Below are 17,940 nucleotides of genomic sequence, written 5' to 3' on the forward strand. Positions count from 1 at the left end.
TAAAGTTGAAGGCCCAAACATTGATTCTAAGGGCCTGAAGATAAAGGTCATGGCCAAAACTCTGATTCTAAGGACCTGAAGATAAAGTTGAGGGCCTAAACTTTGATTCTAAGAGCTTAAAGATAAAGTTGAGGGCCTAAACTTTGATTCTAAGGCCCTGAAGATAAAGTTGAACGCCTAAACTTTGATTCTAAGGGCCTGAAGATAAAGTTGAGGGCCTAAACTCCGATTCTAAGGACCTGAAGATAAAGTTGAGAGACTAAACTTTGATTCTAAGGACATGAAGATAAATTTGAGGGCCTAAACTTTGATTCTAAGGACCTGAAGATAAAGTTGAGAGACTAAACTTTGATTCTAAGGACCTGAAGATAAAGTTGAAGGCCTAAACTTTGATTCTAAGGCCCTGAAGATAAAGTTGAACGACTAAACTTTGATTCTAAGGGCCTGAAGATAAAGTTGAGGTCCTAAACTCCGATTCTAAGGACCTTAAGATAAAGTTGAGAGACTATATTTTGATTCTAAGGACCTGAAGATAAAGTTGAGGGCCTAAACTTTTATTCTAAGGGCCTGAAGATAAAGTTGAGGACCTAAACTCTGATTCTAAGGCCCTGAAGATAAACTTGAGGGACGAGACTTTGATTCTAAGGCCCTGAAGATAAAGTTGAAGGCCAAAACTTTGATTCTAAGGCCCTGAAGAGAAATTTGAAGGCCCAAACTTTGATTCTAAGGGTCTGAAGTTAAAGTTCAGAGCCACAACTCTGATTCTAAGGACCTGAAGATAAAGTTGAAGGTCTAAACTTTGATTCTAACGGTCTGAAGTTAACGTTCAGGGTCAAAACTCTGATTCTAAGGACCTGAAGATAAAGTTGGGGGCCTAAACTCTGATTCTAAGGACATGAAGATAAAGTTGAGGGCCTAAACTTTGATTCTAGGGACCTGAAGATAAGTTGAGGGCCTAAAAATTGATTCTAAGGCCCTGAAGATAAAGTTGAGGGCATAAACTTCGATTTTAAGGTTCTGAAGATAAAGTTAAGGGCTTAAAATTTGATTCTAAGGAGCTAAAGATAAAGTTGAGGGCCTAAACTTCGATTCTAAGGCATTGAAGATAAAGTTGAGGACCCAACGGGTCTCTCCTGTAATAAATTACAGCGAAATTACAGGGGCTAGCAAAAGGGTCTCTCCTGTAATAAACTACAGCGAAATTACAGGGGGTTAGCCAACGGGTCTCTCCTGTAATAAACTACAGCGAAAGTACAGGGGCGAGCCAAAGGGTCTCTCCTGTAATAAATTACAGCGAAATTACAGGGGCTAGCCAAAGGGTCTCTCCTGTAATAAACTACAGCGAAATTACAGGGGGTTAGCAAACGGGTCTCTCCTGTAATAAACTACAGCGAAATTACAGGAGGCTAGCCAACGGGTCTCTCCTGTAATAAATTACAGCGAAATTACAGGGGGTTAGCCAACGGGTCTCTCCTGTAATAAATTACAGCGAATTAACAGGGGGCTAGCCAACGGGTCTCTCCTGTAATAAATTACAGCCAAATTAAAGAGGCTAGCCAACGGGTCTCTCCTGTAATAAACTACAGCGAAATTACAGGGGCTAGCCAACGGGTCTCTCCTGTAATAAATTACAGCGAATTTACAGGGGGTTAGTAAACGGATCTCTCCTGTAATAAATTGCAGCGAAATTACAGGGGGCTGGCAAACGGGTCTCTCCTGTAATAAATTACAGCGAAATTACTGGGGCTAGCCAAAGGGTCTCTCCTGTAATAAATTACAGCGAATTTACAGGGGGTTAGTAAACGGGTCTCTCCTGTAATAAATTACAGCCAAATTAAAGAGGCTAGCAAACGGGTCTCTCCTGTAATAAACTACAGCGAAATTACAGGGGCTAGCCAACGGGTCTCTCCTGTAATAAATTACAGCGAATTTACAGGGGGTTAGTAAACGGATCTCTCCTGTAATAAATTACAGCGAAATTACTGGGGCTAGCCAAAGGGTCTCTCCTGTAATAAATTACAGCGAATTTACAGGGGGTTAGTAAACGGGTATCTCCTGTAATAAATTACAGCGAATTTACAGGGGGTTAGCCAACGGGTTTCTCCTGCAATAAATTACAGCGAAGTTACAGGGGGCTAGCCAACGGGTCTCTCATGTAATAAATTACAGCGAATTTACAGGGGCTAGCCAACGGGTCTCTTCTGTAATAAATTACAGCGAAATTACAGGGGGTTAGCCAACGCGTCTCTCCTGTAATAAATTACCGCGAAATTACAGGGGGTTAGCAAACGGGTATCTCCTGTAATAAATTACAGCGAATTTACAGGGGGCTAGCCAACGGGTCTCTCCTGTAATAAACTACAGCGAAATTACAGGGGGTTAGTCAACGGGTCTCTCCTGGAATAAATTACAGCCAACTTACAGGGGGCTAGCCAACGGGTCTCTCCTGTAAAAAGTTACAGCCAAATTACAGGGGGCTAGCCAACGGGTCTCTCCTGGAATAAATTACAGCGAAATTACAGGGGCTAGACAACGGGTCTATCCTGATAATAAATTACAGCGAAATTACAGGGGGTTAGCTAACGGGTCTTTCCTGTAATAAATTACAGCAAAATTACAGGGGGTTAGCCAACGGGTCTTTCCTAATAATTCGAATTTGAAGGCGAATTTGAATTCGAAGGCGAATTCGAGTTTGAATTCGAAGGCGAATGCGAATGCGAATTCGAAGGCAAATTCGAATTCGAAATCGAATGCAAATGCGAATTCGAAGGCGAATGCGAATTCAAAGGCGAATGCGAAGGCGAATGCGAAGGCGAAGGCGAATGCGAATTAATTGAGAATTCATGCAGCATTTATTCAGAATAAATGCAGCATTTATTCAGAATAAATGCAGCAAATATTCAGAATAAATGCAGAATTATTCAGAATAAATGCAGCATTATTCAGAATAAATGCAGCATTTTTTCAGAATAATTGCAGCATTTATTCTGAATAAATGCAGCAATGATTCAGAATAAATTCAGAATTATTCAGAATAAATGCGGCATTTATTCAGAAAAACGCCACGGAATGCAGCTAAACGCTTCGTAGCGTTCCGAACACATGATTCTGCGTCGAAACGAAACGATTCCAGAGCATTTCGCAGTGCGCGTCGCACCTTGGCCACACGACGCCTCGATTTCGATCGTTTCGCGCCATTGCGAAAGGTCGAACGGGTTCTAAACTACTCAAAACTCGCCTCTTTCACTCTTTTGACGTCGCTCAAGCTTCGAATCCCTCGTTTTGAGCCATTTTCCATTCATTCGTAACAAACGAGTCAAGCGCGCTAACGTACGCACGTGACTATGGTGGATTATAGATGTGACGTCAAAACAAGTATTGAAAACAAAGATTTCACACTGCATTCAATTGAGAGAGTGTGCATTCAAATGAAAGCCTGTGCATCCAAATGAAAGCCTGTGCATTCAAATGAAAGCGAGTGCATTCAAATGAAAGCCTGTGCAATCAAATGAAAGCCTGTGCATTCAAATGAAAGCCTGTGCATTCAAATGAAAGCGAGTGCATTCAAATGAAAGCCTGTGCAATCAAATGAAAGCCTGTGCATTCAAATGAAAGCCTGTGCATTCAAATGAAAGCTTGTGTATTCAAATGAAAGCCTGTGCATTCAAATGAAAGCCTGAGCATTCAAATGAAAGCCTGTGCATTCAAATGAAGACCTGTGCATTCAAATGAAAGCCTGTGCATTCAAATGAAAGCCTGTGCATTCAAATGAAAGCCTGTGCAATCAAATGAAAGCCTGTGCATTCAAATGAAAGCATGTGCATTCAAATGAAAGCTTGTGTATTCAAATGAAAGCCTGTGCATTCAAATGAAAGCCTGAGCATTCAAATGAAAGCCTGTGCATTCAAATGAAAGCCTGTGCATTCAAAAGAAAGCCTGTGCATTCAAATGAAAGCCTGTGCATTCAAAGGAAAGCCTGTGCATTCAAATGAAAGCCTGTGCATTCAAATGAGAGCCTGTGCACTTACTTGAGGCCCTGTGGATTCAAATGAAAACATGTGCATTCAAATAAAAGCCTGTGCATTCAAATGAAAGCATGTGCATTCAAATGAAAGCTTGTGTATTCAAATGAAAGCATGTGCATTCAAATGAAAGCCTGAGCATTCAAATGAAAGCCTGTGCATTCAAATGAAAGCCTGTGCATTCAAATGAAAGCCTGTGCATTCAAATGAAAGCCTGTGCATTCAATTGAGAGCCTGTGCACTTACTTGAGACAATGTGAATTCAAATGAAAACATGTGCATTCAAATAAAAGCCTGTGCATTCAAATGCAAGCATGTGCATTCAAATAAAAGCTTGTGTATTCAAATGAAAGCCTGTGCATTCAAATGAAAGCCTGTGCATTCAAATGAAAGCCTGTGCATTCAAATGAAAGCCTGTGCATTCAAATGAAAGCCTGTGCATTCAAATGAAAGCGTCTGAATTCAATTGAGAGCCGGTGCACTCACTTGAGACCCTGTGCATTCAAATGAAAGCCTGTGCATTCAAATGAAAGCCTGTGCATTCAAATGAAAGCATGTGCATTCAAATGTAAGCATGTGCTTTCAAATAAAAGCTTGTGTATTCAAATGAAAGCCTGTGCATTCAAATGAAAGCCTGTGCATTCAAATGTAAGCATGTGCATTCAAAAGAAAGCCTGTGCATTCAAATGAAAGCGTCTGAATTCAATTGAGAGCCTGTGCACTCACTTGAGACCCTGTGCATTCAAATGAAAGCCTGTGCATTCAAATGAAAGCTTGTGTATTCAAATGAAAGCCTGTGCATTCAAATGAAAGCCTGTGCATTCAATTGAAAGCATGTGCATTCAAATGAAAGCCTGTGCATTCAAATGAAAGCCTGTGCATTCAAATGAAAGCATGTGCGTTTAAATGAAAGCCTGTGCATTCAAACGAAAGCCTGTGCATTCAAATAAAAGCATGTGCATTCAAATGAAAGCCTGTTTAATCAAATGAAAGCCTGTGCATTCAAATGAAAGCATGTGCATTCAAATAAAAGCTTGTGTATTCAAATGAAAGCCTGTGCATTCAAATGAAAGCCTGTGCATTCAAAAAAAGCCTGTGCATTCAAATGAAAGCATGTGCATTCAAATGAAAGCCTGTGCATTCAAATGAAAGCATGTGCATTCAAATGAAAGCCTGTGCATTCAAATAAATGCTTGTGCATTCAAATGAAAGCATGTGCATTCAAATAAAAGCCTGTGCATTCAAATGAAAGCATGTGCATTAAAATAATAGCTTGTGCATTCAAATGAAAGCATGTGCATTCAAATGAAAGCCAGTGCATTCAAATGAAAGCTTGTGCATTCAAATGAAAGCATGTGCATTCAAATGAAAGCCTGTGCATTCAAATAAAAGCCTGTGAATTCAAATGAAAGCCTGTGCTTTCAAATGAAAGCCTGTGCATTCAATTGAAAGACTGTGCATTCAATAGAGAGCGTGTGGATTCAAATGAAAGCCTGTGCATTCAATTGAAAGCCTGTGCATTCAAATGAAAGCCTGTGCATTTACTTGCGGCTCTGTGGATTCAAATGAAAACATGTACATTCAAATGAAAGCCTACGAAGTGCGTGCTCATGCTACACGCTCTACGTTATATAAGAAACGAAGGGCCTGCTCATGCTACACGCTCTACATTATATAAGAAACGAAGGGCCTGCTCATGCTACACGCTCTACGTTATATAAGAAACGAAGGACCTGCTCATGCTACACGCTCTACCTTATAGAAGAAACGAAGAGCAAGCTCATGCTACACGCTTTACCTCATTTAAGAAACAAAGGACAAGCTAATGCTACACGCTCTACCTTATATAAGAAAGGAAGGGCAAGCTCATGCTACACGCTCTACCTTATATAAGAAACGAAGGGCGTGCTCATGCTACACGCTCTACCTTATAGAAGAAACGAAGGGCAAGCCTATGCTACACGCTCTACCTTATATAAGAAACGAAGGGCAAGTACATGCTACACGCTCTACCTTATATAAGAAAGGAAGGGCCTGCTCATGTTACACGCTCTACCTTATATAATAAACGAAGGGCAAGCTCATGCTACACGCTCTACCTTATATAAGAAACGAAGGGCCTGCTCATGCTACACGCTCTACCATATATAAGAAACGAAGGGCCTGCTCATGCTACACGCTCTACTTTATGTAAGAAAAGAAGGGCAAGCTCATGCTACACGCTCTACCTTATATAAGAAAAGAAGGGCCTGCTCATGCTACCCGCTCTACCTTATAGAAGAAAGGAAGGGCCTGCTCAAGCTACACGCTCTACCTTATAGAAGAAACGAAGGGCAAGCTCATGCTACACGCCCTACCTTATATAAGAAACGAAGGGCGTGCTCATGCTACACGCTCTACCTTATATAAGAAACGAAGGGCCTGCTCATGCTACACGTTCTACCTTATATAAGAAACGAAGGGCAAGCTCATGCTACACGCTCTACCTTATATAAGAAAAGAAGGGCCTGCTCATGCTACCCGCTCTACCTTATAGAAGAAAGGAAGGGCCTGCTCAAGCTACACGCTCTACCTTATAGAAGAAACGAAGGGCAAGCTCATGCTACACGCCCTACCTTATATAAGAAACGAAGGGCGTGCTCATGCTACACGATCTACCTTATATAAGAAACGAAGGGCGTGCTCATGCTACACGCTCTACATTATATAAGAAAGGAAGGGCCTGCTCATGCTACTCGCTCTGCCTTATAGAAGAAACGAATAGCAAGCTCATGCTACACGCTTTACCTTATATAAGAAAGGAAGGGCCTGCTCATGCTACACGCTCTACCTTATAGAAGAAACGAAGAGCAAGCTCATGCTACACGCTCTACGTTATATAAGAAACGAAGGGCCTGCTCATGCTACACGCTCTACCTTATAGAAGAAACGAAGAGCAAGCTCATGCTACACGCTTTACCTTATTTAAGAAACGAAGGGCAAGCTAATGCTACACGCTCTTCCTTATATAAGAAAGGAAGGGAAGCTCATGCTACACGATCCCTAGTACTAGGAAGACCTCCAATATCTGCCGTATGGTACTAAGGAGACCTCAAATATCTACCGTATGATACTAGGGAGAAATCAAAAATCTGCCGTGTAATACTAGGGAGACCTCCAATATCTGTCGTATGGTATTAGAGAGACCTCAAATATCTGTCGTATGGTACTAGGGAGACCTCCAAAATCTGTCGTATGGTACTAGGGAGACCTCAAATATCTACGGTGTGGTACTAGGGAGACCTCAAATATCTGCCGTATGATACTAGGGAGACCTCATATATCTGCCGTATGGTATTAGAGAGACCTCAAATATCTGCCGTATGGTACTAGAGAGACCTCCAATATCTGTCGCATGGTATTAGGGAGACCTCAAATATATAACGTATGGTACTAGGGAGACCTCCAATATCTGCCGTATAATACTAGGAAGACCTCCAATATCTGCCGTATGATACGAGGGAGACCTCCAATATCGGCGGTATGGTACCAGGGAGACCTCAAATATCCGCTGTATGGTACTAGGGAGACCTCCAATATCTGTCGTATGGTACTAAGGAGACCTAAAATATCTACCGTATGATACTAGGGAGACCTCCAATATACAACTACTACAACGACTACAACTACTACAACTACTACAACGACTACAACTACTACAACGGCTACAACGGCTACAACGACTACAACGACTACAACGACTACAACGACTACAACGGCTACAACGGCTACAACTACTACAACGGCTACAAAGGCTACAACGGCTACAAAGGCTACAAAGGCTACAAAGGCTACAACGGCTACAAAGGCTACAAAAGCTACAACGGCTACAAAGGCTACAACGGCTACAAAGGCTACAACGGCTACAAAGGCTACAACGGCTACAAAGGCTACAACGACTACAACTACTACAACGGCTACAACGGCTACAACGACTACAACTACTACAACGACAACGGCTACAACGGCTACAACGACTACAACGGCTACAACGGCTACAACGGCTACAAAGGCTACAAAGGCTACAAAGGCTACAACGGCTACAAAGGCTACAAAGGCTACAACGGCTACAAAGGCTACAACGGCTACAAAGGCTACAACGGCTACAAAAGCTACAACGACTACAACGACTACAACTACTACAACGGCTACAACGGCTACAACGACTACAACGACTACAACGACTACAACTACTACAACGACTACAACGGCTACAACGGCTACAACTACTACAACGGCTACAACGGCTACAACGGCTACAAAGGCTACAAAGGCTACAAAGGCTACAACGGCTACAAAGGCTACAAAAGCTACAACGGCTACAAAGGCTACAACGGCTACAAAGGCTACAACGGCTACAAAGGCTACAACGACTACAACTAGTACAACGGCTACAACGGCTACAACGACTACAACTACTACAACGACAACGGCTACAACGGCTACAACGGCTACAACTACTACAACGACTACAACGACTACAACGGCTACAACGGCTACAACGACTACAACGACTACAACGACTACAACTACTACAACGACTACAACGGCTACAACGGCTACAACTACTACAACGGCTACAACGGCTACAACGGCTACAAAGGCTACAAAGGCTACAAAGGCTACAACGGCTACAAAGGCTACAAAAGCTACAACGGCTACAAAGGCTACAACGGCTACAAAGGCTACAACGGCTACAAAGGCTACAACGACTACAACTACTACAACGGCTACAACGGCTACAACGACTACAACGACAACGGCTACAACGGCTACAACGACTACAACGGCTACAACGGCTACAACTACTACAACTACTACAACGACTACAACTACTACAACGGCTACAACGGCTACAACGACTACAACGACTACAACGACTACAACTACTACAACGACTACAACGGCTACAACGGCTACAACTACTACAACGGCTACAACGGCTACAACGGCTACAAAGGCTACAAAGGCTACAAAGGCTACAACGGCTACAAAGGCTACAAAGGCTACAACGGCTACAAAGGCTACAACGGCTACAAAGGCTACAACGGCTACAAAAGCTACAACGACTACAACGACTACAACTACTACAACGGCTACAACGGCTACAACGACTACAACGACTACAACGACTACAACTACTACAACGACTACAACGGCTACAACGGCTACAACTACTACAACGGCTACAACGGCTACAACGGCTACAAAGGCTACAAAGGCTACAAAGGCTACAACGGCTACAAAGGCTACAAAAGCTACAACGGCTACAAAGGCTACAACGGCTACAAAGGCTACAACGGCTACAAAGGCTACAACGACTACAACTAGTACAACGGCTACAACGGCTACAACGACTACAACTACTACAACGACAACGGCTACAACGGCTACAACGGCTACAACTACTACAACGACTACAACGACTACAACTACTACAACGGCTACAACGGCTACAACGACTACAACGACTACAACGACTACAACGACTACAACGGCTACAACGGCTACAACTACTACAACGGCTACAACGGCTACAACGACTACAACTACTACAACGACAACGGCTACAACGGCTACAACGACTACAACGGCTACAACGGCTACAACTACTACAACTACTACAACGACTACAACTACTACAACGGCTACAACGGCTACAACGACTACAACGACTACAACGACTACAACTACTACAACGACTACAACGGCTACAACGGCTACAACTACTACAACGGCTACAACGGCTACAACGGCTACAAAGGCTACAAAGGCTACAAAGGCTACAACGGCTACAAAGGCTACAAAGGCTACAACGGCTACAACGGCTACAACGGCTACAAAGGCTACAAAGGCTACAAAGGCTACAACGGCTACAAAGGCTACAAAGGCTACAACGGCTACAAAGGCTACAACGGCTACAAAGGCTACAACGGCTACAAAAGCTACAACGACTACAACGACTACAACTACTACAACGGCTACAACGGCTACAACGACTACAACGACTACAACGACTACAACTACTACAACGACTACAACGGCTACAACGGCTACAACTACTACAACGGCTACAACGGCTACAACGGCTACAAAGGCTACAAAGGCTACAAAGGCTACAACGGCTACAAAGGCTACAAAAGCTACAACGGCTACAAAGGCTACAACGGCTACAAAGGCTACAACGGCTACAAAGGCTACAACGACTACAACTAGTACAACGGCTACAACGGCTACAACGACTACAACTACTACAACGACAACGGCTACAACGGCTACAACGGCTACAACTACTACAACGACTACAACGACTACAACTACTACAACGGCTACAACGGCTACAACGACTACAACGACTACAACGGCTACAACGGCTACAACTACTACAACGGCTACAACGGCTACAACGGCTACAAAGGCTACAAAGGCTACAAAGGCTACAACGGCTACAAAGGCTACAAAAGCTACAACGGCTACAAAGGCTACAACGGCTACAAAGGCTACAACGGCTACAAAGGCTACAACGACTACAACTACTACAACGGCTACAACGGCTACAACGGCTACAAAGGCTACAAAGGCTACAACGGCTACAAAGGCTACAACGGCTACAAAGGCTACAACGGCTACAAAAGCTACAAAGGTCTCTACTAATGAGACGTCGTCAACTGTGCCGCTCTATACTAACAAGACGTCGTCAACTGTGCCGTCCCTTACTAATGATACGTCGTCAACTGTGCCACTCTATACTAATGAGACGTCGTCAACTGTGCCGTCTATACTAATGAGACGTCGTCAACTGTGCCGCTCTATACTAATGAGACGTCGTCAACTGTGCGAGCTATACTAATGAAACGTCGTCAACTGTGCCGTTCTATACTAATGAGACGTCCTCAACTGTGCCGTCCTTTACTAATGATACGTCGTCAACTGTGCCGCTATATACTAATGAGACGTCGTCAACTGTGCCGCTTTATACTAACAAGACGTCGTCAACTGTGCCGTCCCATACTAATGATACGTCGTCAACTGTGCCGCTATATACTAATGAGACGTTGTCAACTGTGCCGTCCCATACTAATGAGAGATCGTCAACTGTGCCGCTTCATACTAATGAGACGTCGTCAACTGTGCCGTTCTATACTAGTGAGACGTCGTCAACTGTGCCGCTCTATTCTAATGAGACGTCGTCAACTGTGCCCTTCTATACTAATGAGACGTCGTCAACTCTGCCGTTTTATACTAATGAGACGTCGTCAAATGTGCCGCTCTATACTAATGAGACGTCGTCAACTGTGCCGCTCTATACTAATGAGACGTCGTCAAATGTGCCGCTCTATACTAATGAGACGTCGTCAACTGTGCATTCCCATACTATTGAGACGTCGTCAACTGTGCCGTCCCATACTAATGATACGTCGTCAACTGTGCCGCTCTATACTAATGAGACGTCGTCAACTGTGCCGTCCCATACTAATGAGACGTCGTCAACTGTGCCGCTCTATACCAATGAGACGTCGTCAACTGCGCCGTCCCATACTAATGAGACGTCGTCAACTGTGCCGCTCTAAACTAATGAGAAGTCGTCAACTGTGCCGTCCCATAATAATGAGACGTCGTCAACTGTGCCGCTCTATACTAACAAGACGTCGTCAACTGTGCCGTCCCATAATAATGAGACGTCGTCAACTGTGCCGTCTATACTAATGAGACGTCGTCAACTGTGCCCTTCTATACTAATGAGACGTAGTCAACTCTGCCGTTTTATACTAATGAGACGTCGTCAAATGTGCCGCTCTATACTAATGAGACGTCGTCAACTGTGCCGTCCCATACTAATGAGACGTCGTCAACTGTGCCGTTCTATACTAATGAGACGTCGTCAACTGTGCCGCTCTATACTAATGAGACGTCGTCAACTGTGCCGTTCTATACTAATGAGACGTCGTCAAATGTGCCGCTCTATACTAATGAGACGTCGTCAACTGTGCCGCTCTATACTAATGAGACGTCGTCAACTGTGCCGCTCTATACTAATGAGACGTCGTCAACTGTGTCGCTCTATACTAATGAGACGTCGTCAACTGTGCCGTTCTATACTAATGAGACGTCGTCAACTGTGCCGTTCTATACTAATGAGACGTCGTCAACTGTGTCGCTCTATACTAATGAGACATCGTCAACTGTGTCGCTCTATACTAATGAGACGTCGTCAACTGTGCCGCTCTATACTAATTAGACGTCGTCAAATGTGCCGTTCTATTCTAATGAGACGTTGTCAACTGTGCCGCTCTATACTAATGAGACGTCGTCAACTGTGCCGCTCTATTCTAATGAGACGTCGTCAACTTAAAGGCTAAATATTAAATCGAGGGCCAAATCTTTGATTCTAAAGGCCAAAGTATTAAATTGAGGGCTTAATCTTGGGAACAATTGTCCTGGAGACAATTGTCCTGGGGCCAATTGTCCAGGAGACAATTGTCCTGGAGACATTGTCCTGGTGACAATTGTCCTGGGACAATTGTCCTGGAGACAATTCTCCTCAATTGTCCTGGAGACAATTGACCTGGGGACAATTGTCATGGGGACAATTGTCCTCAATTGTCCTGGAGACAATTCTCCTGGAGACAATTGTCCTGGAGACAATTGTCCTGGAGACAATTGGCCATAACTTTAAATTGAGGTCCTAATCTTTTATTAACAGGGCCTAAATATTAAATTGAGGGCCTAATCTTTGATTCTAAAGACCTAAGTATTAAATTGAGGGCCTAATCTTTGATTAACAGGGTCTAAATATTAAATTGAGGGACTAATCTTTGATTCTAAAGGCCTAGATATTAAATTGAGGCCTAATCTTTGATTAACAGGGCTTAAATATTAAATTGAGGGACTAATCTTTGATTCCAAAGGCCTAAGTATTAAATTGAGAGCCTAATCTTTGATTCACAGGGCCTAAATATTAAATTGAGGGCCTAATCTTTGATTAAAAAGTCCTACAAATTAAATTGAGGGCCTAATATTTGATTCCAAAGGCCTAAACTTTAAATTGAGGGCCTAATCTTTGATTCACAAAGCCTAAATATTAAATTGAGGGCCTAATCTTTGATTCTAAAGGCCTAAGAATTAATTTGAGGGCCTAATTTATGATTCTAAAGGATAAATATTAAATTGAGGGCCTAATCTTTGATTAAAAAGTCCTACAAATTAAATTGAGGGCCTAATATTTGATTCCAAAGGCCTAAACTTTAAATTGAGGGCCTAATCTTTGATTCTAAAGGCCTAAGTATTAATTTGAGGGCCTAATTTATGATTCTAAAGGATAAATATTAAATTCAGGACCTAATCTTTGATTATAAAGGCCTACAAATTAAATTGAGGGCCTAATCTTTGATTCTAAAGGCCTACATTTTAAATTGAGGGCCTAACCTTTGATTCACAGGGCCTAAATATTAAATTGAGGGACTACTCTTTGATTCACAGGGCCTAAATATTAAATTGAGGGACTAATCTTTGATTCTAAAGGCCTAGATTTTAAATTGAGGGCCTAACCTTTGATTCACAGGGCCTAAATATTAAATTGAGAGCCTAATCTTTGATTCTAAAGGCTAAATATTAAATTGAGGGCCTAATCTTTGATTCTAAAGACCTAAGTATGAAATTGAGGGCTTAATCTTTGATTCTAAAGGCCAAATATTAAATTGAGGGTCTAATCTTTGATTCTAAAGACCTACAAATTAAATTGAGGGCCTAATATTTGATTCTAAAGGCCTAAACTTTAAATTGAGGGCCTAATCTTTGATTCACAGGGCCTAAATATTAAATTGAGGGCCTAATCTTTGATTCTAAAGGCATAAATATAAAATTGAGGGCATAATCTTTGATTCAAAAGGCCAAAAATTAAATTGAGGGCATACTATTTTATTCTAAAGGCCTAAACTTTAAATTGAGGGCCTAATCTTTCAGTCACAGGACCTAAATATTAAATTGAGGAACTACTCTTTGATTCTAAAGGCCTAAGTATTAAATTGAGAACCTAATCTTTCATTCTAAAGGCTAAATATTAAATTGAGGGCCTAATCTTTGATTCTAAAGGCCTAAATATTAAATTGAGGGCCTAATCTTTGATTATAAAGGCATAAATATTAAATTGATGGCATAATCTTTGATTCTAAAGGCCTACATTTTAAATTGAGGGCCTAATCTTTGATTCATAGGGCCTAAATATTAAATTGAGGGACTAATCTTTGATTCACAGGGCCTAAATATTAAATTGAGGGCCTAATCCTTCGATTATAAAGTCCTACAAATTAAATTGAGGGCCTAATATTTGATTCCAAAGGCCTAAACTTTAAATTGAGGGCCTAATGTTTGATTCACAAAGCCTAAATATTAAATTGAGGGCCTAATCTTTGATTTTAAAGGCCTAAGTATTAAATTGAGGGCCTAAGTTATGATTCTAAAGGAATAGGAATAGGAATAGGAATAGGAATAGGAATAGGAATAGGAATAGGAATAGGAATAGGTAAAGGAATAGTATAGGGGCGGTTAGCGAGAGTGTTGCACGTGTTTAGCTGAAGTGTTGGACCCCTAAAGCTTTGGTGGATGCTTCCTATTTTCTAAATGTCTTTTAGCATCCTAAATGCACCACTGCTTTTCCCTTTTCTATATTCTTCCCTATCCTAATCATGACGCACGCCCATTCGCCGGAACGGGGTGCGTCATTGCGAGCGTCTCGAAACCTCTAACTACAAAAGTCGCTAAAAATAGCCGCTCGCCAAACGGAAATGACGTAGCCTAACACGACTTCTCGAACAAAACACACGAACAACACTGAAAGGATTCTCTAAGGGGGGACGATTATCGTTTAGACATTAGTCCTAGCTAGCGTTGTGCGTGGATGGAATGCGCTTGGGGGCCCCGGCCTAGGGGATAAACACGCACCCACACAAACATGCACGCGTACGCGAGAAACAAACGCGCGCGAGCGAAAAAAAGGAGCTACAAATTCCCCCGCTTACCTTGCGACGTCCTCTTCGCTCCGATGAGCTCTTCGATCTTCGTTCTACTCGACGGCGCGTCGTGTCGTCTCGCGTTCGCCGCGTCCACGCGCGTGCGAACGATCTGGAAGGAGAATTCGACGCCTGCATAGTGAATAGACGCGATTGGCTTACAGTTTCGGCGTTGGAGAGACGCGTGCTTCGTGCGTGCCTCGCGCGCGTTCTCTCGCGTGATCTGCACAAAGGGACGCTGCAATTGCACGCGAGCACTCTGGCTGAACTTACCGCACTGCGCTGTGTGGCTTCGACGTTCGCCACGTCGTCCAGCCGAATGAGTCCGGACACGCGCTCGCGAGAGAATGAAATTTTGTGTGCGATGCGCTCTCGCTTGGTGCGCGAGGCGTCAAAGGGCCGATGACGCGCTGCTGCAGCGTAATTAGTGTTTGGCAGCTGCGAACGATTTGATTAGATGAGAAAGTAATTTGAACAGTGTTCCGTGTCTGCGGTATTAATTAAGTTCGCCAAATTTGGTGATTTCCGATTACGCCCAGAAAAGAAAATTCGAATCTTTGTTGCACGTACACTTTTAATTAATAAACGAGTACTACTAATCTAAGCAAGCAGTGCGTCTTCTAAAACGATCAGTCCTAACACACTCGAGTACAGATGACATCTATAATATTTCGGCATCTGGTTCGTATCTAGAGAAAATGAGATGATGCCAAATCAAAATCACTGAATAATTGATTGAAGATGGATGTAGTGCTAACTTTTTTAAACGACTTCGAAGATCTTTTAATTGCTCGTTTTTCTTCGTAAGCATTTTTTTCATGTTTGTAAATTGAGCCGCCTGGGGTCAGTTCTCGTTTCGTGTCCTCTCACCGCTTCAATGTGTAGACAAACGAACGTCTTTAGGCCTACACTGCAGTGTATCAAAGTGCACAAGCGGCGTCGCGTTGTGCGGCGGCGCGACGAATGGTAGCGAGAATAGATGGAACGTCGACAATTGTGTCCTGATAGGCACGAAATAGCCACTCGGGATCATAGCAACATCGATGTGACGACACGCGATCGCTTTGTAGTATGCGTTCTCGAAGCGTTTCATTCAAATGAACGATACCGCCGTAAAGTGGCGGATTATGAGGATAAATGATCGTTTTGTCGATCCATTGATTCTCCCACGCTTCATAGGCAATAGACATGTCTGGCAATTGGGCGAGAGTTTTATAGGGCGTGTACTCTTCTGATGGCACGGCATAAGGAAAGAGTTCAACGAGTGCTGAATGTGGACGAAGAAAGAGAGCGAGAGCGAGCGTTCCACCGTGCATTCCCATCAGAAGTGACGCTTTTGACACGTGAACGATTGTATCGCGTAGAGATGTTGATTCAATGGGAAGAATTGTCAAAGACGAGCCCAATTCCTTTTCAATTGCATCGGACAATTCGTCTTCGTTGATTATTCGACGATTAATTGATCGACTCAATAAAACAAATGAAGAAGATCCATCATCTCTTTCGTCTTCGTTGATATGAAGTCGACGACGAATATGTCGAGCCAATTGACGAACAATTCGACCATTAGCTTTCGGGTTGTCAACGGGTCCTTGACGTTGAAAAAATCCGTATTGATACCACGTCGTTTCTTTCGTCATTCCTATAAGCGCATGTTCGAAGCACGCTATACGACCGTCGCGTCGCAAATCGTCTTTATGAATAAGTGACGACGACGAGAGGGCGTCGTAGAGTTGTGTAAATGGTCCAACAGGATGAGAATCAATGGCGACAAGACGAAAAGGTTCACTGACACCTTCCATTTGTTCACTACGCATAGCGACGTAAATAGGTAAGAGATCGTCGTGTAGAACGTGCATCAAATTGCCCGGGTTAAAACGTTTGAAGAGAAAATGAAGACCTCGATGATAGATGAGAGTCGAATCATTTGCCTCGTCCAACGCCTCTGCTGGTAAATCAACGTATTCGAAACGTTGCGTGTTGTGATCGCGCACCGACGTTAAATCGACGAGCGGACGAAAGCGTAACGAATTCGAATTCGAATTCGAAGAATCGCCGTCGTCGCCGAGGGGAAGTCCGTAAAAAATCGACTCTTCTCCGTGGAGAATAACGAGCTCGTCGTGCTCCGCAAAGTAGCAGAGATTGTCGATTCGGCAAGTGCGAGTCGAGATCGACTCGTCGTTGCCGCCGCCCTTGCAATAGATGGAGCTGCCCCGTCGCCGCCACGACGAAGACAACAATTTGCCGTCTCCGCCTCCGCCACGGCTGACGCTCAACCCCCGCCGCCGCCAAATATAAGCGACAAGAAGAGCGACGACAAGACAGAACGCCGCTGAGAAAACGAAGGGAACATTTCTCATTTCGGCTCGCAAGGTAAGTATGTAGAGTAACGCCTCTTTGGTGGAACGCGTGACGCCCCCCGCCTCCCCACGCGAAAAATCGATTCTACATCTACATATGCATGCACTCACCTATCGACTTGACGACCTCTTCGTCCAACTGATACTGTGCCGGCCAGTAGATTCTTTTTTAGGAGGGCTCCATCTATTTATTGCAGGGAGTACGCCCCCGTGTGGCTCTGAAAAGCTCGTTTTGCGTGCGTCACAGTCACACAAGTGCTACTAGTGCTACTTGCCTTCACCGAGCGATTCACAGTGCGTTGGGACCACCGCAATAGCAGCAGGAGCTTGGAGCACGTGTTGATAAGTCCCAAGTTGTTCTGAATCTCTCCGAAGACCAACATAAGCGCGTCATCGATTTATTCATCGTTTGCACTCGCAGAGACAACGCTACAGTGTACCCAATCTCTGGCGCTACACGGTAATGTTACGGACCTTTCTGCTGATTCGATTAAGTACCGCATTTCCACG

At 43.4% G+C, this 17,940-nt stretch overlaps 1 protein-coding gene across 1 annotated transcript; it reads right to left on the bottom strand.

Moving 5' to 3' along the window:
* Positions 1-15,613: 15,613 nt before the first annotated feature.
* LOC136189695 (protein O-linked-mannose beta-1,4-N-acetylglucosaminyltransferase 2-like) lies at positions 15,614-17,868 on the bottom strand. The gene is made up of 3 exons (XM_065977725.1): positions 17,706-17,868; positions 15,829-17,648; positions 15,614-15,759 (listed from the first exon to the last, which is right to left on the bottom strand). The coding sequence occupies exon 2, from the start codon at positions 17,428-17,430 to the stop codon at positions 15,991-15,993; it is 1,440 nt and encodes a 479-aa protein (XP_065833797.1). The 5' UTR covers positions 17,431-17,648; positions 17,706-17,868; the 3' UTR covers positions 15,614-15,759; positions 15,829-15,990.
* Between the last annotated feature and the right edge of the window lie 72 nt (positions 17,869-17,940).

The sequence above is a fragment of the Oscarella lobularis genome, chromosome 7 (assembly GCF_947507565.1).
Source record: "Oscarella lobularis chromosome 7, ooOscLobu1.1, whole genome shotgun sequence".
In the NCBI taxonomy this organism is placed as follows: domain Eukaryota; kingdom Metazoa; phylum Porifera; class Homoscleromorpha; order Homosclerophorida; family Oscarellidae; genus Oscarella; species Oscarella lobularis.